The sequence below is a fragment of the Saccopteryx bilineata genome, chromosome 3 (assembly GCF_036850765.1).
Source record: "Saccopteryx bilineata isolate mSacBil1 chromosome 3, mSacBil1_pri_phased_curated, whole genome shotgun sequence".
NCBI lineage: Eukaryota > Metazoa > Chordata > Mammalia > Chiroptera > Emballonuridae > Saccopteryx > Saccopteryx bilineata.
This window is the reverse complement of record NC_089492.1, coordinates 84,253,436-84,281,299: the sequence shown is the minus strand read 5'-3', so window position 1 is coordinate 84,281,299 and position 27,864 is coordinate 84,253,436. Positions and strand designations below refer to the sequence as shown.

Sequence of the window (27,864 nt, the reverse complement as noted above, 5' to 3'; positions counted from 1 at the left end):
AAACCACCCAAATCTTCTTCAGCAGTGAAATGAATATGTATATGTATATTATAATGTAAGTAAGTAATGAAGTACAATCAAAGAGTGAAAAAAATGAATAACAGTTACATACATCAGTGTGGATGAATTGTAACATAATTTTGAGTGAAAGAAGCAAGTTGCAGAAAAAAATATGTAAGTCTGTATAGGTTTTAAACATGTATTGCCTGACCAGGTGGTGGCTCAGTAGATAGAGCATCAGACTGGGATGCGGAAGACCCAGTTCAAAACCTCAAGGTCTCCAGTTTGAGCATAGGATCATCTGGTTTGAGCAAGGCTCACCAGCTTGAGCCCAAGTTCGCTGGCTTGAGCAAGGGGTCACTTACTTGCTGTAGCCCCCCCCCCCCCGGTCAAGGCCCATATGAGAAAGCAATCAATGAACAACTAAGGTGCCACAACAAAGAATCGATGCTTCTTATCTCTCTCCCTTCCTGTTTGTGTATCTCTATCTGTCCCTCTCTCTGTCTCTCTGTCTCTGTCACAAAAAAATAACAAAAAAATATGTATTGACTGGCTGGATAGCTTGGTTGGTAAGAGTGTTGTCCCAATACGTTGTGAGTTCAATCCCCAGTCAGGACACAGATAGGATCAGATTGATATTTCTTTCCCTCTCTCTTTTCCTCTCTCTCCGAAATCAATAAATAATTTTTAAGTTTGATATTTAAAAATATTTTAAAAATAAATATGTATTAAATAAATAATATTTATGCATAATTGCTAAAATAATAAAATGAAGGAAATGATTAATATAAAATGTAGGGCACTGACTACCAGGAGAGGAGCCAGTGTGGTGGGAGCGGGCCGTATTGTTAAGGGCCCACGGCAGGGCTTCCAACTAACTATACTCTTCTGTTTCTCAAGAACAATAGTGGGAAGAGGGGTGTGTGTGTGTGTGTGTGTGTGTGTGTGTGTGTGTATAATTTTTTTTTTTTTGTATTTTTCTGAAGCTAGAAACGGGGAGAGACAGTCAGACTCCCACATGCGCCCGGCTGGGATCCACCCGGCACGCCCACCAGGGGACGACGCTCTGCCCACCAGGGAGCGATGCTCTGCCCCTCCGGGGCGTCCCTCTGTTGCGACCAGAGCCACTCTAGCGCCTGGGGCAGAGGCCAAGGAGCCATCCCCAGTGACCGGGCCATCTTTGCTCCAATGGAGCCTTGGCTGTGGGAGGGGAAGAGAGAGACAGAGAGGAAGGAGAGGGGGAGGGGTGGAGAAGCAGATGGGCACTTCCCCTGTGTGCCCTGGCCGGGAATCGAACCCGGGACCTCTGCACGCCAGGCCGACGCTCTACCACTGAGCCAACCAGCCAGGGCCAAAGAGGGGTATATATTTTATAACTTTTTAAACTGTGCATATACATTTGATACACTCTTTTGATATATTTTAATTGTAAAAATATATATTTAAAACATTTAAGAGACGGTAGGGAGTGTTTTGAAATTAGATGAAGTAGATTAGAGTATTGAAAATGCATGAAGATAAAAAATCATCATCTAAAAGTGTTTGGAGGAGATTTAATTTTCTAGGTTAAGGCTTCTCCATGTATCAGTTTTAGAGTTCAAGTGAGGGGGAAGGTACAGAGACCCAAAGTAGCATCTCTGAAACACCAGTCCCTAGACTTGACTGCCTATCCTCCTCCCTCATCCCCTTCCTCACTTCCATAAATATTTAGTGACTCACTACCAAGTCCTGGGCTTTTTCCTAGGGGCCAGCAGAGATAATGCCCCCTCTTGGCCCTCACAGCAGTTTTCCAACTGTGCTTTCAGGCTTTGTTGCTCTTAACCTCCTAAACAGACTCCACAGTGAAATTCACTGCAGTTCTATAATCCAGTCTTTGAGATCTTCTTAAGGAAGTCATTTATTTACAAATTTAGACAACCTAATTGAATGTGCCTCTTTGAAGTTTACAGGGCAATAACCTTTTTGGTTTGGTGCTAGCCTATAGTTAATAATCTAAATCCTATATATATTTATTCCTAATTTTTTTCCTTGCATACATATCAAGCCTCTCTTGATGTACTCTAATTATTTGAAATTGATTTTGATGTATTGATTTTACATTTCTATCCATATTTTTGAGACTTGGAATTGGATGTGATCTTAAACTTTGACTTAAAGCAATGTTTTCAAAAGCACAACAGGCGTACTGCTGGAGAATGTTAGGTCAGGCAAAGGACACATTTTTTATTTTAACAGTCGTAGTTATTTTAGTGTTTATTGTAAAATATACATATGGAACCTGTGATTTCATGGCTGTTATTACTCAGGATGCAGCTGAAGTAGTCTGTAATAATCCATCTCACATAGACTGCATGAATTAATGGTCCAGGTGGTTCCCAGATAGAGCAAAAAATCATGAAATTAATACATGTATTACAGATGTGTTTAGTTGTAAAGGTGAATTTAGATATTCTCTGATTGTTTCCTTCTGGTATCATAACTCTCAGAAAATAAAACGTATGCGTTTTGATTAGAGAAAAAAGCAATTGAGAAAATTCATCTAGGCAAATAGTTTGTTCAGATAACATTCTGTTACAGGACAGGTTCTGGAAATATATAAATGAATAAACTCTAGATCAGGGGTCTCAAACTTGTGGCCCGCCGAACAATTTTGTGCGGCCCGCAGACTAATCCACGGGCTTACTTAATTTTATCCAAAATATTTTGAACTTCGTGGATTAGTCTGCGGGCCGCACAAAATTGTTCGGCGGGCCGCGAGTTTGAGACCCCTGCTCTAGATCCTACTGTTAAAGAGCACCAGTCTAACAGAGATAGGCATGTAAATTAAAAAGTGCAGTATAAGCCCTGGCCAGTTGGCTCAGCGGTAGAGCGTCGGCCTAGCGTGCGGAGGACCCGGGTTCGATTCCCGGCCAGGGCACACAAGAGAAGCGCCCATTTGCTTCTCCACCCCTCCGCCGCGCTTTCCTCTCTGTCTCTCTCTTCCCCTCCTGCAGCCAAGGCTCCATTGGAGCAAAGATGGCCCGGGCACTGGGGATGGCTCCTTGGCCGCTGCCCCAGGTGCTAGAGTGGCTCTGGTCGCAACATGGCGACGCCCAGGATGGGCAGAGCATCGCCCCCTGGTGGGCAGAGCGTCGCCCCATGGTGGGCGTGCCGGGTGGATCCCGGTTGGGCGCATGCGGGAGTCTGTCTGACTGTCTCTCCCTGTTTCCAGCTTCAGAAAAATGAAAAAAAAAAAAAAAAAAGTGCAGTATAACATGGAAAGAGCACCAGTGGAATCCGTGGGTGGGAAGTGAGTAGTTTAGAAAAGAGGGCGCTTACCATGGAGTAGTGAGGACAGGCTTCACAGAGGAGGAGAGACCAGAAGCGAACTGGAGAGCTGAGCAGAGAATTTACAGAGAAGCAGACTGGAAAAGGCAGAGCTCAGAACGACAGGTGCCAAGATACAGAGAGCGAAGAGAGTATGATGCGTTGGGTTAACTTGAGCAGCTTGTCATTTCTGCTAGTGCAAGGTGAAAGGTGAGGAGTGAGGTGGGAGCCAGGTATGAATGCTATGGAATATGATGGCATTTATTTAGATCTTACTCTCTAAATGATTGTCAGCCTTTGAAAGATTATAAGCAGAAGACTGACATGTCTGGGGCAGTGTAGATGGTGGATTAGAGGAGGAAAAAACAGTTGTATTACAGTTAGTCTATTGGACAAAGGGACAATGGACAGCTGGGAGGAAGTTCAGAGTTTCTGTTTTGTTTAGCTTCATATGATTTTCAGGAAATTTATAGTACACTTAGACTTTTTCCATAATTTAGTAAGTTGAAAGGGATAGTGGTAGGTGATTTGGAGACAATATATGAAGTTTGAAGAAACTGGCATTATTCTGTCTTTATGTTAAACATGGTATTAACTAACTTTCCCTTAAAAGCAGGCAGATTTTTGCTTAATTTGTGTTAAAATATATATATGCAAGCAGCATAGGAAAGTTAAATGGAGAACACAGTGTTGGAGTACACAGCAGCAAGCAAATTGCTTTCCAGTTAAGGTAGTACATATGCAGAGGCAGTAGAATGAAATGTTTAAATTTCTTTGCAATATGCTGCCAAGAAAATCTCAAAGAACAGTGTTATTTAATGGAAATTAGGTAGACAACAAAGTCAGCATCGTATAAAGAGACTCCTTTAAATCCTGAATGTTCTGCTTAATTGTGGCATATTACTTACCTGCGTACATATTTATGATACTTTTAAATCTTAGACTTGATAGTCTTTGGTGTATATTATTCTGCCTTTCAGAGAAATGTATTGATATTAATATGCCAACTTAGCTTTGTACCTCAGTATGCTATAATTTAGAGTCATGAGTCTGATCCTGACTGTCTGTGAGTGAGGATCTGTATAATTAGCCAGACCCTTCACACCAAAATTTCTGCCTCACATTTATTTTGGGAATACTCTCTTAATAGGCACATTTTGGCACATAGCTAAGTCAGCTTTTGCTAACAATCAAAAGCCATGAGCTCTCAGCATTTCAGCCCAACAAAAATTTCTGATTCTAATTAGGGAATTAACTATAACATCTTACCAAAAAATGATCCATCAAAGGAAGGAATTTATGCAAAGGGTACAAAGGGGTGTTCGAAAGAAAGTTAACATTCACTTGGTCACGTGACTGCATATAAAGATGAGGGAGGAAGAACAGAAATGAAAGCCCACAAATGACCTTAAACAACTGCAGGTTCCTTCCTGCAGAACCCATGATTGTTGATTATACTGAATCTTAGGTTGTATTTGAAAAGCTGTTTTTCTACAGCTGTTGTCATCATTTTTTTTTGAAATCCTTTTTCATGCTTTTGAAGATTTAATTCCTTATTTCCTTATATTTTACTTTGACACAGAAATCCCCTGCAAAGAAGCTGAGCCATGCAATTAGTAAATCTTTGGGGTGTGTACCGACCAGAGAACCCCCGCATCCTGTTTTTCCTGAGCAGCCAGAGAAACCACTTGACCTTGCAAATATAGTGTAAGTATGCGCCTAAATGTGGATGCGGCTTAGACTGGACTGGATGGAGATCTTGCTAAATTCTTGCGGATTTAAACCAAGTATCACCTAACATGAACATTTAATCTTCTGGTTTGGGGGGAACTTAGACTTCAAGCTTTCATCTCCTTATAAATCACTGTAAATGTCTATGTGGAAACCTGGTTCCTGAGCTCTGAACTCCAATAACAGATGGCAGTCTTCCACAGAAACATTAATACATGGAAGAGTAATTGTTGTGCTGGATTTATCAAGGTTGCCTTTTGTTGGTGATGTGCTTCTCAAATCAGAGATCATTTCTTCTCTACAGCAGTAATGCCCATACATTTTAATCATTTTTAAAATTTTCAATTACAGTTAACATACAATATTTTATTAGTTTCAGGTGTATAACCCAATGATTAGACATTATGTAACTTATTAACTGATCATCCTGATAAGTCTCATACCCATCTGAACACCATACACCAGGGGTAGTCAACCTTTTTATACCTACCGCCCACTTTTGTATCTCTGTTAGTAGTAAAATTTTCTAACCGCCCACCGGTTCCACAGTAATGATGATTTATAAAGTAGGGAAGTAACTTTACTTTATAAAATTTATAAAGCAGAGTTACAGCAAGTTAAAGCATATAATAATAATTCCTTCCCAAGTGCTTTATGTCGAATTTTCGCTAAGTTTGGCAGAATAAATCTTTATAAAACAACTTACTATAGTTAAATCTATCTTTTTATTTATACTTTGGTTGCTCTGCTACCGCCCACCATGAAAGCTGTAATGCCCACTAGTGGGTGGTAGAGACCAGGTTGACTACCACTGCCATACACAGTTATTAGAATATTATTGACTATATTCCCTATGCTGTACTTGACATCCCCATGACTGTTCTGTAACAACCAATTTGTACTTCCTTTTTTTTAATAAAAGGGAAAATAGATTTATTTATTTTGAGGAGAGAGAGAGGGTAAGAGGAGAGGAGGGAAAGAGAGAGAGAGAGACAGAGTGAGAAGCATCAACTCATAGTTGCTCACTTTAGTTGTGCATTGATTGCTTCTCATATGTGCCTTGACCAGGGATCTGACCTCAGGCTCAAGCTGAGCCAGTGACCCCTTGCTTAAGATGCAACCTTTGGGCTCAAGCTGGTGACCTTGGGATCATGTTGACAATCCCATGCTTAAGCCTATGAGCCCTCACTCAAGCCGGTGACCTTGAAGTTTTGAACCTGGCGACCTCAGCATCCCAGGTCGACACTATCTACTGCACCATCACTGGTCGGACCTATTTCTACTTCTCAATCTTTTTACATTTTTTACCCATTGCCCTAACTCCTCTCCCATCAGGCAATCATCAAAATATTCTCTGTATATATCTATAAGTCTTTCTATTCTGCTTGTTCGTTTATTTTTTTAAAGATTTTATTTATTCATTTTAGAAGGGTGAGAGAAAGAGAGAGAGAGAGAGAAGGGGGAGGAGCAGGAAACATCAACTCCTATATGTGCCTCGACCAGGCAAGCCCAAGGTTTTGAACCAGCAACTTCAGTGTTCCAGGTCAATGCTTTACCCACTGCGCCACCACAGGTCAGGGCCGTTTATTTTGTTTTTTAGATTCACTTGTTGATAAGTATTTATTGCCATTTTATTGTTCATATTTTTTATCTGTATTTCTCTTCTTCTTCTTAAAGAAGACCCTTTAACATTTCATGTAATACTGGTTGGTGGTGATGGGCTTCTTTAACTTTTTCTTGTCTCGGAAGCTCCTTATCTGTCCTTTGATTCTAAATGGTAGCTTTGCAGGGTAGAATAATCTTGGATGTGGGTCCTTGCTTTTCATCCCTGAATATTTATTGCCACTCCCTCTGGACAGCAAAGTTTTATGTTGAGAATGTCCCTTTCACACATGTCTTTTTTTTTTTCCTGAAGTGAGAATCAGGGAGGCAGAGAGACAAACTCCTGCATGCGCCCCACCAGGATCCACCAGCATGCCCACCAGGGGGCGATGTCCTGCCCATCTGGGGTGTTGCTTTTTTGCAATCAGAGCCATTTTTTAGCACCTGAGGTGGAGGCCTTGTAGCCATCCTCGGCACCTGGGCCAACTTTGCTCCAATGGAGCCTTGGCTGCAGGAGGGGAAGAGAGAGAGAGAAAGGAGAGGGAGTAGGGTATAGAAGCAGATGGGCACTTTTGTGTGCCCTGACTGGGAATCAAACCCGGGACTTCCACATGCCAGGCTGACACTCTACCACTGAGCCAGCCGGCCAGGGCCACACATGTCTTTTTTTCTTTTTCTTTCTTTTTTTTTTTGTATTTTTCTGAAGCTGGAAACGGGGAGGCAGTCAGACAGAATCCCGCATGCGCCGGACCGGGATCCACCCGGTACGCCCACCAGAGGGCAATGCTCTGCCCATCCGGGGCATCACTCTGTTGCGACCAGAGCCACTCTAGCACCTGGGGCAGAGGCCAAGGAGCCATCCCCAGCGCCCGGGCCATCTTTTGCTCCAATGGAGCCTCGGCTGCGGGAGGGGAAGAGAGAGACAGAGAGGAAGGAGAGGGGGAGGGGTGGAGAAGCAGATGGGCGCTTCTCCTGTGTGCCCTGGCCGGGAATCGAACCCGGGACTTCCGCATGCCAGGCTGGCGTTCTACCACTGAGCAAACCGGCCAGGGCCCACACATGTCTTTTAATTCGTCTGAAGTGGATTTTTGTGTTATAGTGTGATATATAGTATGTAATTCTCTTTATTTTTTGCTTTTGAATAATAACTTGTCTCACAGCTATTTATTGGGTAAGCCATCAATTTCCCTTCTGACTACAATGCCATGACTGTCATAAATGAAGTTTTCAAATACACCTGGTCTGGTGTCTGGGCTCGCTCTTCTGTTCCTTTGTTTAAATTGTTAATCCCTATGCTAATATCACACAGTCTTAATTACTATGTGGAATTAAGTAATCTTTTTTAAGTGTCCTGTCTATTCTTTGCTCTTCATATACATTTTAGAATCAGCTTATTGAATTCCTCATAAGATTTTGATCAACTATTCATTGAATCTACAGATCAGTAAATGGGGAGATTGACATCTTTGCAATATTCGGTCTTTCGTTCTATGAATGTCCTTCCATTTATTTAAATATCCTTTTCTGCCTTTTAATAATGCTTTATCATTTCCTCAGAAAGGTCTTATATATGTTAGATTAATTCTTGGATACTTTACATTTGATGTTGCTGTTGCAAATGGTACCTTTTGTCCTGTAGTTTTTTTTGAGATATAATATACATGCAATAAAATGCACCCACTCTAAGTGTATAATTTGCTGAGTTTTGGCAAATGTATATAGTTTTTCGAATGGTATGTGTTTTAAATTATGTGTTTTAACAATTTGTTGCTGGTGTATGGAAATGCAAATTGGTTTTGTACTTTTACCCACTGTGTAGTCATCTTCCTTAACTTGCTCATTAATTCTAGTAATTTGTACTCAGATTCTTTTAAGATTTTCTATAAAGAATTATATCACCTACAAGTAGTGACAGCTTTGTTTCCTCTCTCCCACTCCTTATACTTTTAAGCATTCATCATACTTTTTTTTTCTTATAGTCTTATAATGCTGGCTAGAACCTCTAGTGAAATATTGAATAGAAGTGGTTTAATAGGCATTCTTGTGTTGTTACTAATCCCAAAGAGAGTGCTTTAAGCATTCATTTAGTGTGTTTTTGATGTAGTCTTTGTAGAAACTGTTTATCAGGTAAAAGAGGTTTCCTTTTATTACTGGTTTGCTAAGACTGCTTTATGTCGTGAATGGATGTCAAATTTTATTAAAGACTTTCTGCATTAATTGAGATGATCATATGAGTTTATTTCTTTTATTAGTGTGGTACATTTTAAAAAACAATCCTGGAATAAATGTAAATTGACTTACCTTTTAAAATACTGCTAGTTGACATTTGCTAATACATATTTTGTTTAGCTTTTTCCTATGTTAATGAATTAAATTGTTCTGTAATTTTCCTATGGTTTTTGTTTGTTTGTTTGTTTTGTCTTTAAGACAAAGTTTTCCTCCTATGTTTTCTTCAAAAAGTTGAGGAGCATTCTTTTTATATTTTTTAGAAGAGCTTGGAATTATGTATTAGCCTTTTAGCTTTTTTTATGGGATGATTCTTAACGGTTAATTTCATTTATTTATTTTTAAAAGATTTTATTTATTGATTTTAGAGAGAGGAGAGAGAGAGAAAGGCAAGGGGTAGGAATGGGAAGCATCAACTACATATTTTTTTCTTTTTTTATGTATGTATACATGTATTGTGGTATTTGTAAAATGAATTTATTAGGGTTACACTGGTCCTAAACTGAAGAGTTTTAGATAGTAGAGGGACATGTTGAATTTCGCACTTAAGAAAAATTATTTCCTACTGTGTGCAAATAGGCAGTGGGCTGAGGGTGGGAAAGCAGCCAGCTCGGGCTTCCGCCCCTTGATGGGAGATGAGGGTGGCTTGAGCTATCAGAGCGCTAATGGAGATGGAGTAAAGGTTGTATATGTAAAACCTAGGTTTACCACTATTGCATACCCACAAGTAAAATTAAAACCTCAATGGAAATTTGGGGCAGAAATTGAAACTCAGAGACAAAGTATATTGTAGTGTTAATTGCTAACATTTCATTTTTGACATAGAGTAGATATTTATTCAGAGCCTCACAATTTGAGATTCAAGAGTTGTTGATACTTATGGAGCATTCATAGTGTTTCAAGCCCTTTGTGCACGTCCTCCTTAACCCTCACAGCAACTTTTACAATATAAGTATCATTAACCTATAACAGATCAGGAAGGAAATAGCATTGGTGAGATTGCCTGACCTTCCCAAGGTCACACAGCTACCCAAGTTCAGCCTTCTTTCCATTGCACCTCAGTTTCCTAACATGCTGACCCAGGGAAAATTGTTATTAAACAAACATACAGTAATGCAACCATTGTTTGAACCCTCTGGTTGGTTTCAGAATCAAGAGAGAACATTGAATGACTAACTTGGATAGTTGAAAAGTAGAAGGGAGGCAGTGTGAAATGATAGAAGAAAAAGTAGATGAAAAATCCAGAGATTAGCCTGACCAGGCAGTGTCCTGGTGGATAGAGCGTCAGACTGGGATGTGGAAGACCCAGATTCGAGACCCCGAGGTCGCCAGCTTGAGCGCGGGCTCATCTGGTTTGAGCAAAAAGCTCACCAGCTTGGACCCAAGGTTGCTGGCTTGAGAAGGGGTTACTTGGCCTGCTGAGGGCCTGCGGTCAAGGTACAGGTGAGAAAGCAATCAATGAACAACTAAGGTGTTGCAATGAAAAACTGATGATTGATGCTTCTCATCTCTCTCTGTTCCTGTCTGTCTGTCCCTATCTATCCTTCTCTCTGACTCTCTCTGTGTCCCTGTAAAAAAAAAAAAAAGTACCTTTAAAAAAAAAATCCAAGGATTAAAAAAAAGAGACATCAGTTTGCTTTTCTGTAAAACCAGTGATAACAAAACTTATATTAATTATCTCAGAATATTGGTTAAGGGTATTGTATCTGAAAGTGCTTTAAGGGGTTAGGATACCATAAAGACTATGTTCTAAACTTTTAGTTTTCCTCAGAATAAAGTAAATCATATCACAAAACTGTGAACTCCACAAAGGCTGAGACTCTTATCTTGTTCTTCACTGAGTTCCCAGTGCCTAAATTAGTGCCTGGTGCATGGTAGGTACTTAAAATACATTGAATGAATGAATGACACTAAACATGATTTATATAAAGTCATATAACCTGCCCACCCACCGACCGGTTCGTTTTCTTCGTAATACTGGCCACGTACCTACAGTGCCTAAAGCCTCCACTAGATGTCAGGCATGTTTCCTTGATTGGTTTGTTATGTCTTTTTCCTGGTGAGTTGAGAATATTACATAAGTAAACAAGGTTTGTCAAATAAATCTCAAACAAAACCAATTCACCTGTCATCAGCACTCTAGCAACTTTTCTTCTAAGTCTGAAAGAAATTCGTTGTTTCTTTTGGTCAAAACATTATAAAACTTTTAGCTCTTGATGTCTCTGATATACTTTCTGCTAGCCTAATTTCAACCAATTTGCTGCGGCTTAAGATCTGTTTATCTAACCGCATAGTCCTTATACCGATTTATTTAATTAGTGGTTAATCATCATTACATTTTAGTTTATGTTATTATTTTTGCAAGAAAGCAAAACTTCCTGATGTTTAGGCGCAGTGTGTTTATTCATCTGAAGTCCAGCAAGGAAGAGCATGACGGGTGTCCCATTGGACAATCTGTAGAAAAAGTTTGCCAGACCATACTCTTAGGGAAGGATTGATTAAAAACTGTAAATATAGGGTGTTTGAAAAATAATTATTCTTAATATTGGAGAAATCTGCTATTCTTTGAGCTTTATTTCTTCCCTAGTCAAATCTCTGATATACTTGTAATGTAATTTTATGAAGACTTTGAACCTCAGAATAATATTCATTGAGTGGCATTTCTTAGCAGGATGTGTACCCTGAGACCTGGTTGCAGTTTAGAATAGTCTGAATATTTATCAGTACCTTTGCGGGTTTCTATATTGCCCACTTTTGACTAGTGCCTTAGTTTATCACCTACAAATTTGTCCTTTCATTCTTCTTAACCTCAGATCTGTCTACATATTTCCACCAAGTTAATCTTCTTGAATCACTGCCTTTGTCATATTACTTCCCTATTTAAGAATCGACACAACCTCACTGCCTGTAAAATTGAGGGGGCACTCCTCTTGCTGGAATTCAGGGCCCTGTGTGATTGGGACCCATCTTACTTTTTGAATCCTATCTTCTGCTACTAAAGTTATGTAGTACAAAGCCTTTGCTGTGGTTAGACCTGCCTCCTTTCTTCCCTTTGAAACTATATCCCTTCCTGCCCCTCAGAGCTGGCTCATGATGCCCTAGCCCAACTACCTCTTTCCTGAATACCCTTCTTGCCTCTTTCAGACTCTCCTGTTTTGTACACCCGTAAGCCCAGCTTAAATTCTGCTCTATCCATAAAACCTTTGAAACCTAGAAGCAGCCAACTCATATGGCTTTCTTCTTTGCTTCCCTAAATTCCTTCAGCTCTTGTTGGTTTACCAGTCATTTGGGCACCTAGTAAAAGGCTGTCTCCTTCTTTAAGGACTCCATGAATATCTATTCGACCTGGATGTCCTGAAGGTGTCCGATGCAGCATCAGCTTCCTAAGGTCTGGGACTGTATACCTTAGTGCCTGGCATATTCTAGGTGTTTGTGGGACTAACCTCTACTGACAGGCGCTTCCACAGCCTGGAGCACAGTTGTAAATTCTAGTCAAATTACATTAATTTGGCCGTTTTCTTGTAGTCCCTCTTGTCAAAAGCACATTATTTGCTTGTTTATTTGATATGACTTTGCTGAGCTTACTGAAGCTTTGGAAGGCAAAGAGAGGTTACTCACATTATAAAAACTATGTATTTTTTTATGAGCTTTTGGGGTAAAATTCTTATTTTTACAACTCTGAATAATCCTTGACATCAAGATGAGGTCAAAATAAGGCTTTCCATTGGTAAAGTAACCTTTCTCTCTTGTATTACTTATTTTTGTCTCTTTTGGATAAAAGAGAAATGATGGATAAAACTGAATCCCTTGTGTGAAGCCAGTTGTCGTGGCCACCATCACAGCAGCCTGGCCCATGCAGGTTTGCATTAGATTCGGACAGACGGTAATGAAACAATGGAGCCAAGAACTGGTGGGCCATTAGCCTTAATCCTAGCTTGCACCCGGTGGGCAAGTAAAAACACAAACACAAACTGGGCTCCAAAGCCCACTCGTTCAGTGCTCACAAAGCTCCTGACTTATCCGAGTTTCCTAGAATCAAAGGTTTCTAGCTTACCAGACTTACTCACCTCTGTTCCCCATCTCCTTCCTTCTCCCTGCACAAACTCTGCACAAACTGGCTTTTTCTTCAGCACTCCACCGTCTTGGCTGCTTCTCACCTCTCCTGCCCGTGGCCTTTCTCTGCTTTCTCCTCTAATGCTAATCTCAGGAACTGAGATAGCAAGCTCCTGGTCTGCCCCACTTTATAGTGCAGAAATCAAAACCTTTAATACAATATACAAATAAGGAAGTCTCTGATACAAAGTCACTTATCTGAGGCATAATGGGATTCCTCATGAGAGTGCACCACCCCACATCAAAAAGGGTGGAAAAGGCTTAGTCCTAAATCTAAGCCCCAGGCTACAAGGATCGTGCCTGCCCACAGCCCGCCCCCAACACACATTAATATCACCTGGGCGACAGGTTTCCATGTGGGCAGCACCATCTGTAACAAAGTGAGCATAATATATTTTATCTGTCCAACACCTTGCCTCCATTTTTTGAAGGACATAGTCTGTTAAATTGTATTGAATAATCTTCCTTCTTGGTTCCACTTTTTTAGCAGAATTCTTTTGGGAACTTAAATGACTTTATTCTCTTTAGTCATTTCTTCCAAGTTGTCACCAACTCGTGTCTGAGTCTATATTAAGTCCAGCTGTTCTCTTTCACTCATTTCCACTCACGGCCATTGACATTATCTGTGTGAGCTCAGCCCTGGAGAGCTTAAAAATCTACAACTGGTAGAGTATGGAGGGATGAAAATCTCACTGGCAGACTAGATGTGGAATATGAAAGAAAGGGAGAAATCAGTTTGGCCTGAGCAGTTGGAAGGAAAGAGTTGGTGATACCCATAGGTGAACCAAGTTTGGGGTTGAAGGGGAGCTCTGTTTTGGACCTGTTGAGTTTTTTTGTTTGTTTATTTTGGTGTTTGGGTTGTTTTTGTGTGTGTGTGTGTGTGTGTGTGTGTGTGTGTGTGTGTGTGTGTGTGTGTTTTGATACTCAGACTTAATTCTGGGGGGCATTCATGGACATATGTGGCTTGGAAATAATTGGCAACTTAAAATGATATTTAAATAGAGAAAACATGTAAGGATCAAATCCAGTGGTGGGAGTCAGCTGGTTCGCACTGGCTCAGTAGAACTGATACCTAGTTTTTTGTTGAGTTTGGCGAACCAGTTGTGAAAATGGCACTTGTAATCAGGGTTTCCTCTAAGGTGGGTGCCTGGGCAGCCGCCCAGTGTGGAAATCACAAATTTACATTTCTTACTGTTTTTTAACATTTATCTGCACAACAGCTTATTTTAAGCACCTGTAGTAATGTGCATTTCATCCATTGGTGAAAAATATTGCAAGTGAGGACGCCAATCAAGAAGCAATATGGAAATATCTTAAATAACAGTTTTATTGCTTTTTGTCAGGTATTATTTAATATTTTTTCATTAATATTTTAAAACTTATAATCTAGTTTTGTGTACCTCTTTTATTGTTCTTATTTAAGTATTAAATGCATGAAATAATAAACTATCTTTTGGTATATCTTTTTTTATATTTAAAATAGTCATTAGGGCAGAGAACCAGTTGTTAAATTATTTGAATCCCACCACTGATCAACCCTCTTGTGCCTTACTTCTTCAGATGATTATTCAGTTAGTTGATTTAAATATTTTTTCTAATATTCGCAGGAAGGTAATATTTTTCCAAATACATGAGACATTTTGAGGGTATTTTTTTATGCTTTCTGATATTATTGAATTTTAGTCAGAGGTGGTATCCTGAATAATACTGATTCTTTGATAGAGTTGAGATTTTTTTTTTTTAGGGCCAAATATCTGAACAATTTTTCTACCATCCTCAGTATGCTTAAAAAGACCCTCAGATTATTGAATGCAGTGTTCCCTATATTCCCATTAGATCAAGCTTATTCATTATGTGTGTGTAAAATATTAAATTCAGTTTTAAAAATAAAAATGCATTAAGTGATTATAAATGAAAATGCCAGCGGTATTAATATTAAGGGAGGGGCTTTTGATAAATTTTCCATTGAGAGCATTAGATACAGAGGAATTGTTTCTAAGCAATTTGGAGAAATGATCATGGTATACTCTGGAGAACTGTATGATGACTCAGAGAACCTTTAGTGATGGTGAGACACTGATGACAAAGATGCATTCAAAGAGTCTGGATGAAATTCAGTCATGAAAGTGAAGTAAAGTATTTTTAATTTATCGTGATCTTAAATGTTATAAGTAGCAGTGGAAGGAAGGAGAGATAGGATAAATATAAGTACAAATGACAGCAAGCTTTTGATCTATTTTTTCTTTTTTAAAAATAGGGGAAGTAGGCCCTGGCTGGTTAAGCTCAGTCAGAGTGTTGTCCCAAAACACCAAGGTTGCAGGTTCGATCCCTGGTCAGAGCACATACAGGAAGCAACCAATGAATGCACAACTAAGTGGAACAACAAATGAATGCTTCTCTCTCTTTCTCTCCCTTCCTTTCTTTCTCTCTTTGTCTCTCTAAAATCAATCAATAAAACATAACAACTAGGGGAAGTTGCCTGGCCTCTGTTAGCTATCCATATTTGAATTCCTTGTTATGACATCTTTTCCATTTAAAATTCAGTTCAGGTGAGCCCTTCACCAGTTTGAACTTTTGAGTGGATAGGAATGGAAAATCAAATCATGAAATTTCATTGAATAAATAATTGCTGAACACCTACTGTGTGCCAGTTGTGATGTAGGTATGCAGTGTGGACACAGTGGTGGAATAAACCATATGTGCTCTGCTTTCATGATGCTCACAGCCTCTGAGAGACCAGTCAAAAAGTAAATGCTGCCTGACCAGGCAGTGGTGCAGTGGATAGAGCATCAGCCTGGGACGCTGATGTCCCATTTTCAAACTGCCGAGATCACCAGCTTGAGCACAGGGTTGCTGGCTTGAGCGTGGGATCATCAACATGCTCCCGTGGCTGCTTGTTTGAGCCCAAAGGTCACTGGCTTGAAGCCCAAGGTCGATGGCCTGAGCAAGGGATCACTAGCTTGACTGGAGCCCCCTGGAAGCAATCAGTGAGAAGCTTGAAGAACATATGAGAAGCAATCAATGAACAATTAAAGTGATGCAGCTATGAGTTGCTGTTTCTCATCTCTCTCACTTCCTGTGTTGGTCTGTCTCTCGCTAAAAAAAAAAAATAGTAAATGCTAATTTTATGCAATTGCAAATTGTGATAAAGACTGTAAAAAAAGAAGTGAATATGATGAGTATGGCAGAGACTTATAATCTAAATTTTGTAGAGAGTAAAACAGCAGTAGAACACGACACTATGAAATCTTGTGTGGAGCAGAAGTGGAGTTGCTCTTACTGAGATGAGGTCGGGGCCTGATTGCCTGCTCTTGGCAGTGGTCACTGGAGCAACTCTTGGAATCCTCTGATGCCCAGGGAACAACATGTGAAAACCACTGTTCTAGAACCAGCCCCCTTCATTTCACAGGTCAATTCAGCAGAGGCACAAAGGGCTTCATTGTCCAGGTCACGTAAACTGCTTTGTACCAGAATTGGAATAGGAACCCAATTCTCCCAAACAGGTGTTCTTTCCACTCTCCAATGGCTCTTCTTCCTCTTTGATGTGCTTTTATTATCAAAGTAAGGTATTTTAATCTGAGTATCCTGTAGGGTTTTTTTCTGTGAAATTAATATTACCCATTATTGTTCACATTGCCCTTCACATTCTGCACTCGCTCCCTCTCGGGTATCCTTGGAGTTCAGAGCCTTGAAAGATACTATCCCACCAATATTCATTTTTACTATATTTCTGATATGTCATGCAAATTACATAACTTTCATTTTCTGCCAAACATGCTAATACCTGCATCTATTTTAGTGTTTAGGTTTTTATTGTTGATGTTAACATTTTTGTTGTTGTTGTTTGTTGTTTTTTAATGAGAGGAGGGGAGACAGAGAGATAGACTCCCACATGCACCGATGATGTGACAGAGAGACAGCAACCCCATCTGGGGCCAATGCTCTGTCCATCTAGGGCCACTCGCCAGCAAGCTATTTTTAGCTCCTGAGGCTGATGCTGAGGGGAATTAATTCAATCGGGCCATGGCTGAGGGAGGGGAAGAGAGAAGTGGGGGGAGGGAAGAGAAGCAGATGATCACTTCGTCCGTGTGCCCTGACTGGGAATCGAAGCTGGGATGTCCACATGCCGGGCCGACGCTTTATCGCTGAGCCAGCTGGCCAGGGCCTGATATCAGTGTGTTTATATTAAGTATTTAGCTATCTGGTTCAGTTGGGTTTTTTCACCTCTTATTTTTTCTAAGCAAATGGTAGAAAACTTTTTTTTTTTTTTTTTTTTACAGAGACAGAGATAGACAGGGACAGACAGACAGGAACAGAGAGAGATGAGAAGCATCAATCATCAGTTTCTCGTTGCGCGTTGTGACTTCTTAGTTGTTCATTGATTGCTTTCTCACATGTGCCTTGACCGTGGGCCTTCAGCAGACCAAGTAACCCCCTGCTGGAGCCAGTGACCTTGGGTCCAAGCTGGTGAGCTCTTTGCTCAAGCCAGATGAGCCCGCGCTCAAGCTGGCGACCTCGGGGTCTCGAACCTGGGTCCTTCTGCATCCCAGTCCGACACTCTATCCACTGCGCCACCACCTGGTCAGGCGGTAGAAAACTTTTGCAAACACTTAGGTTGTTAGTCTGCATTTCGTTTTCACTTCCCATATTTTTAGTGTAAATACTTAGATATGTTTTTGCTGTTTTTGTCTTGTTTTGTTTTACTGTGGCAGGGAAGTCCAGAGCCTGCATTTGAACAGAGTAGTATATGTGCCCAGAACACTTAGGAAGTATAAGGAAGCAGTGAAATTTAAGACAGACTGGGAAACTGAGGCTGAAGTGTGCTATTCCTAATTTGGGAGACTAGTAGAGAATTGATGGTTTGGGGCAGAATGGCGACATGAGAGCGGTGCTTAGGAAAATCATTTTAGCCGTGAGAAATCAGATGAGTAACAATCGAAAGGTTCTCTGGACTAATAGGAAACCATTACAATATTTGTTACACTAGCCAGGGACAGGTTGAAATCTGTTGATGGTGTTGGAGATGGAGACCAGGAGCAAATAGACTTAAGAGCTATGGCGTAGATGAAGTATGTCAGAAGCCACAGGATGACTCCGAGTGTCAGGGACATTCTCATCATGTGGATGCCCTGCTAGGGCCCATACAGCAGCTCACTGTGTCGCTGTCTGTTTCAGCTACCCTCTGATAAGCTGCCTTTGTGAATTAAGGAGCTCTTTGCATCAAAAGGGTAGGCAGACACCACTGTCCTGTTTGTTTTTTTTTACTCTGCTTGCATTTCCATTAACTCCTCTTTAACAAAACAAAGAAAGCATGCCTTTCTAGTTCTCCCTACCTCCCCATCACTGCGTACCTGGCTTGCTTGGCAGACAGTACTGCAGCGTGCTTTCTTAGCAAGCAGTTGGCAATTAGGAGAGTCCCTGGAGAGGATGTGGAGGGATGTTCCTTAAAGTCCCCACCAGAATGGAATTGCTGTCTGGATTAATTGGGCCACTGGATTCTATTGTAAGAGGGTGTTTCATGTCTAGGCTTCTAAAAGGAGTGGTACCTGCTCTGTGTGCTGCATCTGCCTTCCTGTCATTGGCTGCCTTCGACCACTTGATGACTGGCTGACAGAGCCCCGACGTGTGTTTGCCTTCTAATGAATTGTTCTCTTGTACTGTACTTGCTCTTTCCCAAAATGCTCTGTGGGATAAACCACCTTGTAGAGAAGATTCTTCATCGTGTGACTGTTCTGTTTCCTTAGAGACAGTAGCAGTGCAGTGCGTTAGGGGCCAGATCCATAGAAGAAGAAGAAGCACTTGCTACAGAATGTGAAGGTTTGGGAGCTTTTCTTGCCTTTCTGTTTTGCTGCTTGAGCTGCTGGTGCTGTGTTTATTTTTGGCAGGATGCTACAACTTCTGGAATTTCCCAGGCAATTATGATAAAAAGGGGAAACCCACTGTATCTTTTTCTGTATGGCTGACAAAAATGTGTTTGTTTTTATTTTTTTTGAAAGCAACAACAAATGTTTTGTTTTCAGCAACAAAAAAATGTATTTGTTCAAATTTCAGTAATGATTATATAAACAGGTAGGAAATGATATTGCATTAATTTCATTAATTTCTCAGTAACTTGGAGTATCTAAGTTGTCAACCTTTGTCACTTTTCTAGAATACAAGGATCAGCGTGTGTGTAAAGACTGACAACTTCCTCTCTAAGTTTACTGAACAAGGAGAATGAAGGAGGGGTTCATCAGGGGAGTTTTTTTAATAAAATAGTACATTTCTGTTGATTTTTTAATCTTTTTCCTAAGGCTATTTGCCTGGTGTTTTCAGTATGATAATATTAAAATGAATGATACTACTAAGTAATTTGCATTATTGTCTCTTTTTACAGTTTTGTCCTTTTCCAGAGCTAGAGTGAGATACCTTAGTTCTCCTGAGTGTTTCTAAATGCTGTCTAATGGTGAAAGTTCTGTATAAGAATATGGTTGTGGTGAACCCTTCTTTCCTGAGATATATTTCATTAAAAATCTTTTACCACAGATGGCTCTGTTGAAATACAAGAAATAGAAATTGAGGCATGTCTGTCTGTTAATAAGTCTTTTTACATTAATGAGTTTGTTGCAACATGTTCAGATTAGTAGCTGTTTTAGAAATTTTAAATCTTTTCTTTTGGTTAATTAATTGTGAAACAACCAATAAAGTAAAATGTACTTCCTTAGAAGTCAGAGAAACTCCATTGGCAATATGTAACATGGTATTTATACTACATTTACCGTACCATTTGGTTTTCTTTTGTTAACTTATGGTTTTCCAAAAGACATTTTTGTTTGCTTGTTTGTTTAACGTTTTTGCTTAGGCCGATAACTAAGAATATAGTGAAGTAATAGGAGATAGTTGGTTTGGTTCACAGAAATAACAATAAATAGCAAAACATCACACTACTCAAGGAGGATAAAAATGATCCTCAGTTGTCATAGCTGTTGTCTAGAGGCAGGGTGGCTTTGGAGAAACTACTAGAATTACAGAGATTCAAGGGAACTTAGACTCTGCCCTCCTTAAAATGTCAACAGAGCTACAGTGTGCCATTGTTCTACATCAATCTAAATTTCATACATCTTCATCATAACGGAATAATTAGATGAGCTGGCTTTTTTATCAGATCATGTAGTGTCCCAGCACGGGGATCTGTGAATAGGTGCATGGGCTACTGAGTTGGAAGCAGTGACTAGGAAGAGGGAAACAGGGAAGAAGCAGTGTGCACCTGGGCCGACCCCCCAGCAGAGCCGGAAGTGCCTGCATTGGGACACTGCTCTGCAGCCCTTTTCCTGGGAACAGTACCCTCCTCTTTGGAGACTGTCCTCCCTCAGCCCTACCATGTTTTTCTAAGAGGATTGCCAATCAAAGTACCAGGCCCTCTGTTTGCCAAAGTGGGCAGATGACTCAAAGCAGATCATCTTGAGTGTTTTCCAGAATGAGGAAGAGGATTTTTTCATCCAGTGAAGCTACAGTATGCTAGGCAAAAACTGTTTCTTGTTGAACATATAAAGCTGTGAGATCTGATAGACTCTGACCCAAAATGAGATCTCAGCAAACATAATAGCCAGTGTCCTAGTGACATTCCAGGGTCTGGAAGCCAGCTGCAGCCTCACCCTTCATGAAGCCTAGTTATGAATTTAATTATGATAACGTACTAAATTAAGTGTTTCTTTTTTCTAAGCTACTTTAAGTTAGACTTGAAGCCCATAGTTCTAAAGTAGGGCAGTGTTTCTCTCTCTTTTATTTTATTTATTTATTTATTTTAGAGAGGTGGAGAGAGCGAGAGACAGAGAAGGGCAGAGGGTGGAGCAGGAAGCATCAACTCCCATATGTGTCTTGACCAGGTAAGCCTGGGGTTTCAAACCGGTGACCTCAGCGTTCCAGGTCAACGCTTCATCCACTGTGCCACCACAGGTCAGGCAAGCAGTGTTTCTCAAACTTGAGAATTAATTCTTCCCTTAGAACCCTAACCTGAGCCTGACCAGTGATGGCGCAGTGGATGAGCTTCAGACTGGGATGCGGAAGACCCAGGTTCAAGACCCGGAGGTCGCCAGCTTGAGCACGGGCTTATCTGGTTTGAGCAAAAGCTTACCAGCTTGGACCCAAGGTCGCTGGCTCGAGCAAGGAGTTACTCGGTCTGCTGAAGGCCCATGGTCAAGGCACATATGAGAAAGCAATCAATGAACAAATAAGGTGTTGCAACGAAAAAGTAATGATTGATGCTTCTCATCTCTCTCTCTGTTCCTGTCTGTCCCTATCTATCTCTCTCTCTGTCTCTGGAAAAAAAGAAAAGAACCCTAACCTGAAAAAATAATTTGGGCAATACAGAGATGCCTGGGTTAGAGTGGTGAGTCTGTGGATTTGATCTATTCAGTAGCTTTAGAACCAAATAAAAGTGAACTGGTTTTGCTATTTACTAGCTTTGTGACCTTCAGCGTGTTAATTGTCTTCTCTGAACTTTATTTCTTTATTTGCAAATTAGGAATACCATCATGGGTAGTAGCAAGAATTCAGCTAGTGTAACCGAGGACCTGGCTCAATGCTAAAGCAGTGCTCATACTCAGCAAATGTTAGTGCATTACTTCTTCTCTCCCAATGGACTTCCGTGTTCTAAAAGTAAAGAAATATGTGCAAAATATACAGCAAATCTTATGCAAGCAGACCTAGGAGATGCTGTGGGTATGGTTCCAGACCACTGCAGTAAAGCAAGTATCACAATAAAGCGAGTTGTAATCTTTTTGCTGGTGCAGGGTCTTGCCTTCAATTTGTAAAAAAAAAAAAAAGCAACTTTTGTGAAGTACAATAAAACAAAGCAAAATAAAGCAAGGTATGCCTATAACTGTTAATTTCATAGGACTTTCTCATATTCTTTTGTACTGGTTCATTATTTGAAATAAATGTATCTTTGTTATAAATGATATTATACATGTTTGGTTATAAATGATAATTGTTAAATCAGATTTGACCTAAAAACTTTAATATGTTAAGCCAAAGCTTAAAGGCCTATTATTGAGATGACTGATGATCCTGAGAACTAATTGAACTATAAATTTCTCGTGGGCAGGGACATTCTTCAAGTTGTTTTTGTTTTTTGTTTTTTCTTAACACCCCTAACAGTTGTAGGCATGGATAAGCCATGGCTTTTGGTTTGTGTACTGGTAAGGCCCTTGTTTATCTAAATGGAGTTTGTAGTAATCAGATGGGCTTTATGCAGATACTTGAAATGTCAGGAGCCATTTCTCTGACAAGAAAGATGAGAAAGAGTGTAACTTTGGCAAATCTATGAAGACAGACATTCCAGGATAGGTGCCTGGTTGCTTTGAAAGAAGGGGCTTAGAAGAAGCAAAAGAACCCTTATTTGAAAGATATGGAAGACTAAGTACTTTGATAGAGAAAAGAATGATGTTGTCTGCAGTGTGGGTTTTGAATGTCTTATAGTATGGTGAAGTCTGCTCCGTTACCCTAAAGATGAGAAAAATGTGATCAAAGTAAGGAAGATAATTTCAGAAGCAATATAGGCATCTAGGATTGAAGCCAACATAGCTGGCTGCAAAAATCTTAAGTGATTAAATGTATTTAACTAAAATGGTTAAGTACCTCATATATAAAGCATTGTTGTGGGAAATATAAAAAAACTAATCAAGTAAATGAAAGCATAGGGCATCATAAAATCTTTCTTCCTTTCATACTAACAGTAATAAACAGACCAAAGCATCTGGTAAAGAGCCCCCAAGTGTGTGATTAGCAGATAGCTGTCAAGGTAAAAGAGAATTGCAGAACTGTAACCTTAACCTCTGCAACCTAGAAACATTCTGGGAATAAGAGCAAGATAATGAGCAGTTTACTTTTTTTAAAAAAAATTTCTGTTGATGGGGGGTGGGGGAAGTAAAGGGGCAGGGGGAGGGGAGAGAGAAACATTAACTCAGTTTTCCACTTAGTCGTTCATTCATTGATTATTTCTCATACAAGCCTTGACCAGGGATGGAACTCGTGACTTCAGTGCACTGAGTTGGTATTTTATCCACTGAGCCACCTGGCCTAGGCTATGAGCAAATACTTTTAAAAGTGTAGGGCAGAAGTAAACATCCGCCTATCTGGAGGTGGATAGTACAGAAGAGGTCTGCGGAGGGCGTATGGAGAAGTCCTTACAGGTGCCCAAGATCATACTTGTCTTCTCAGGCTTCAGAGTTGGCTTTGTTCATGTACCCCTTTATTCACTCACAATTTTTAAGTAGAAATTTTGCTGAAACAACAACAATATTATACTTTCACGTTCTTGCTTAACCACAGAGTTCTATCCAGAAAGTGTTTACCCCTGGATCTAGTCGCGACCCACAGGTTGAGAACCGCTGATCTAAGTCAACTTAGAAAGCAAAAACAAGGAATTATACTCAGTGTTGATTCTCAGCCCAGTATCAAACTTTTTTTTCATCAGTAGCCTGACTGATAAAAAAGATAATTTTGCTTATTAAAAGTATGTATTTTGTTAAGCTGAGATGAGGAATTCAAAATGTCTTTCAAATTTAGATTAGGAGTCAAAGTTATTCTAATAGAGAACTCAGATTCTTGCGTGCTGAAACTCCAAAACAAAGGGCACACAAAAGGCACCCGAGTTGCATCTCTGCAGCAGCATGTGTGATGTGTGGCTCCCGGTACAAGGCAGCTCTGTGGGCCCCTGGCTTCGCTGGGACAACCCTTCTTGTTGAATTTACTTTAGGCTGAAAGTATTGATTGATTTCTACTCCCCCCTCCCATGGGTCCGACTGTGCTTCTCAAGAATAATCGTTGGTTCTTTCGTCCTTACCATTCTTTCATTTGTTTCCCCTAGTCATGTTGGTAATTATTAAAATAATGTAAATATCTTTTCTTTCAGTCCTCCTCGCCCTCTGACCAACATGAATGACACCATAGTGACCCACATGTCCTCTGGAGTGCCCACTCCCACCAAGAGGTACGTGTCACGCTTTGTGCTTCAGTCGCCACTGAGATTTGGGGACAGGCCTGTGGCTTGGGAAGCAGAGCATTCCATGGGGCAGGAAGGACTGGCTTTCCTTCTCCTATTTTGACTGTCTTTTAACGTTATTTTCTACTTTTTACTTATTTATTTTCCTACTGACTCATAAATATAGCAATTGAAGAAGTCTATTTTGAGTGGTGCCTGAGGTGGAAACTCTGCATTTGTGACAAGCAGCAAACATAGTGTCAAAACAGATTAGGCATGTTTGAGATCCTTCTTTTTAACGTTAAACAACATTACAATAATCTTGAATTTCAACACTTTTGCATTTGAGTTCTTCGAGTGCCAAAGATGGATTCTGTGTCCTGATAAGACTGTAAATTAAGTTAATCCCTAAATCGCTCTGCGTATGATTTATAAACATTTAAGGTGAAAAGAACGAGTCCCTCTCTTAGTTACACAAGTAGTTTTCTTTAGGGTCCTTCAAGGAATGGGAACTGTGTTTCCTTTCTCCTCTTTATTTGATTTACTTTTCTCCAAAATTCTCTTAGGCAGAATTTGAAAGGACAATAGAAAATGGCTTACTTTCTATTTGATTTAAGCTGTTCATGACCAGAGCAATGCAGAAACTCCCTCAGGGGCACAACCATTAAAGAATTCTTTCTAACAGTCATCACTCAAAACGAAAAAAAAAAAAAAAGGAATTCCAGCCTGCTCTCGAAGTCCTTCTGAAGAAAACCACTTGTGCCAAATGTGCCGATTACTTTGGATGAAATCAACTATAGAAATGTCATTTAGTTAATAATACTTTGACTTAATATACTATATAGCAGGTCCACAAATAGCAGTGTTTCATTCAAAGTCATTTCATTTATCATTGATGAGATGCCATAGGAACTTGTCTTGTTTATATCAACTAGCCGATGGTAAAATTGGTTTCATTATACATTGTTTCTCCACAGTTCCAAGAACCTTCCCACAGCCTTAAGTGAGGACTTACTATATAGTACTTAAGATCAACTGTGTTTGTTCCCATTGGCTAAAACTCCTAGAGCAATTGTTTCCCAAACTTGACTGATGCGACGAATCATGTACGTCACTTATTAAAAATAAAACTATCTGGGACCACATCAGACTCAGTGGATCCTGAGATCCTGAGAAGCTACACATCTAACAAATATTCTAGGTGATTCTTATCATCAGGCAAGTATGGAAAATAGCCTTAGGAAGAAGCTATGTAGGGGCCACCCCAGAATAGAGGATTTAATAGAGACCTGACAATACAGGTTGTCCACATGGAGACTCAAGACCCTGACCAGGTAAGAGTATTAGACCCTTGTTGAAATACCAGCAGGGGAACAGCCGAGACACTTCTTTTGGGTAGACCTGAGTGGTACCATGTAGTAGAGTATAGAGTTGTTGTTTTTTAATTTTTTCAACATAGTTATTTCTTTCTCTTTTTTTATTGAATGTATTGGGGTGACGTTGGTTAATAAAACTATAGAGCCTTCAAGTGTATAATACACCATCTCCATACTACATTGTGCTAGAGCATAGACTTTTGACTCAGACCATTTTTATTCAAATCCTGACTCCTGCCCGACCCTGAACAAGATTTATATTGTCTTTTTTTATCTGTAAAATGGGGACAATAATAATATCTACCTTGTGGGGTTTATGTGAGCATTTAAGATTGTTTTTATTATTTAAGAAATAAACTGTAATGAGAGAACAGTGTGATTTACAAATAATACCCTCTCAAGGAGGAACAAAAAGCTTCTAGAAGAATACAGAGCAATTAAACCTCTCCCATCTACTGGATATTATAGCAACTGTTGCTGCTCTTTGTCCTTAGGTTTTTTTTTTTTTTTTTTTTTTAATTTTTTTTCCATTTTTCTGAAGCTGGAAACAGGGAGAGACAGTCAGACAGACTCCCGCATGCGCCCGACCGGGATCCACCCGGCACGCCCACCAGGGGCGGTGCTCTGCCCCCCAGGGGGCGATGCTCTGCCCATCCTGGGCGTCGCCATATTGCGACCAGAGCCACTCTAGCGCCTGAGGCAGAGGCCACAGAGCCATGCTCAGCGCCCGGGCCATCTTTGCTCCAATGGAGCCTTGGCTGCGGGAGGGGAAGAGAGAGACAGAGAGGAAAGCGCGGCGGAGGGGTGGAGAAGCAAATGGGCGCTTCTCCTATGTGCCCTGGCCGGGAATCGAACCCGGGTCCTCCGCACGCTAGGCCGACGCTCTACCGCTGAGCCAACCGGCCAGGGCTGTCCTTAGGTTTTTATGTCAAATACCCGTAGCATTCAGACCCAGACCCAGGATCTAAATACCGACTGGGGGATGTTTCCATTTCAAAAGTAGAAAGACTAGGTGGATTGTTGATAAAAGAAGTCAGCTTCTAGGTTGTATGTTAATTTTCACAATGCCACCTATTAGGGTTTCACTTCATTTGAGTTGTCTTCACGTATTAGTTTCATCACTTCAGTCACCTGAGTCCCCTAAGTGCCTGGGCACCAGAAATTTGGTGACCACCACCAAATGTAGCTGCTAGAGACTGTTAAAAGGAATGCGTCTTCCTGCACAGTGTTCCGTTGCTGGAGAAGACTTGGAAGAAGGGGTGCGGGAGCAACAGTGCTCCCGGCTGCCGCCGTGGAAGGACTAACCCTTAGGCTTGATGTAGCAGTATTGAGCCCCCAGGTTACTAGTAAGGGGCCAGCTGCAATTGCCAGTCACAAAGTAGCTATCATTCTTGAAAGTGGTTTTAGATAATATGGTATAGCCTGGATTAAAATTTTATTTTAACGTTAGCATTTCAGCTGGCACCTTTTTCTAGATAGACATAGTCGGTCATAAAGGTGGTTGTCTAGGGGCTGCCCAGCAGACTAAGGGCAGCCAAAGCCCTTAGCGGACCAGAAAGGAATATTGAGTAACTCATCAGGCAGAGTAGTTACTGGAGCAGAGGCTATGTGGGAACAACATGCTTCATACTAATAATATAGTACTTCAAATTTTAGGAGATTAACACTTATATTCAGTTTTTCTTTCCTTCTCTGAATGTCATCAGACTGTGTCTCCAGAGTCTGATGAAAGCCAGGAACCCAGCATGTCATCCCAGTTCCAGGGCCCTCCTCTGCACGGGCAGAGAGTCCACAAGCACATAAAGCTCCTCTTCAGGAATAAGATGTTCCTTCAGAACTTAGCGTAAGACGTAACTCCCTGAATTAGATAAGAACATGCACAGTAATAAAAATGCAGGACAAATGTAAGAATCCCAGTTTCTACCTTTTCAATAGGCAGTGCATAAAAAAAAAAAATAGTGATAGCTACAGTGGTCAAAAATAATACTGTATGATGTATCAGTCCAAATAGACAATGATTTCAAATGTAAGGGTTACTTTTTATAGATGAAAACCGTATAAATGGTAAAGATGCTGTCTTATCATGTGAGATGTTATGAATTATTTTCCTGAGAGGTTCCATGCTAGGGATTTGTCTAGGTATAATCTTTTATTATTTCCATATTGATAATTATAGAAATTGATAATTGAAAAAAATTGCCTTTGCCTTAGACTAAATTAGTTTCTGAAAATTTTATTGAAAATAAAATTTGGAAAAATATTGACTTACTTTTCTTAAAAAGAATCAGAATACTACACCTAAAAACAAACAACAAAAAACTTTTAAATCTTTAGAAGAGGCTTAAAACCCCTCTTCCCCATCTGATCACCTGGGGTTTGCTTTTGTTCTTCTTTTTCCCAAAGAGTCAGAACATAAACTGTGGTATTATGCTCTGTATTGTTCTAGGCCATTCCATATATTCAGACCAATATGGAAAATGACTCAGTATTTTTATTTCTAATGTCTTTTAAATATTTGTCTTTATAAATATTTAAATTTTACAAACT

General features: G+C 40.2%; 1 protein-coding gene across 13 annotated transcripts in view; it reads left to right on the top strand.

Moving 5' to 3' along the window:
• DTNB (dystrobrevin beta) overlaps positions 1-27,864 on the top strand; it is a 194,158-nt gene that overhangs the window by 96,942 nt on the left and 69,352 nt on the right. For all 13 annotated transcript variants that reach the window (XM_066266618.1, XM_066266615.1, XM_066266610.1 and 10 more), the window contains 2 exons: positions 4,889-5,013; positions 23,873-23,950. In XM_066266618.1, the coding sequence (XP_066122715.1) occupies positions 4,889-5,013; positions 23,873-23,950 (203 nt within the window). The remainder of the gene's footprint in view (positions 1-4,888; positions 5,014-23,872; positions 23,951-27,864) is intronic.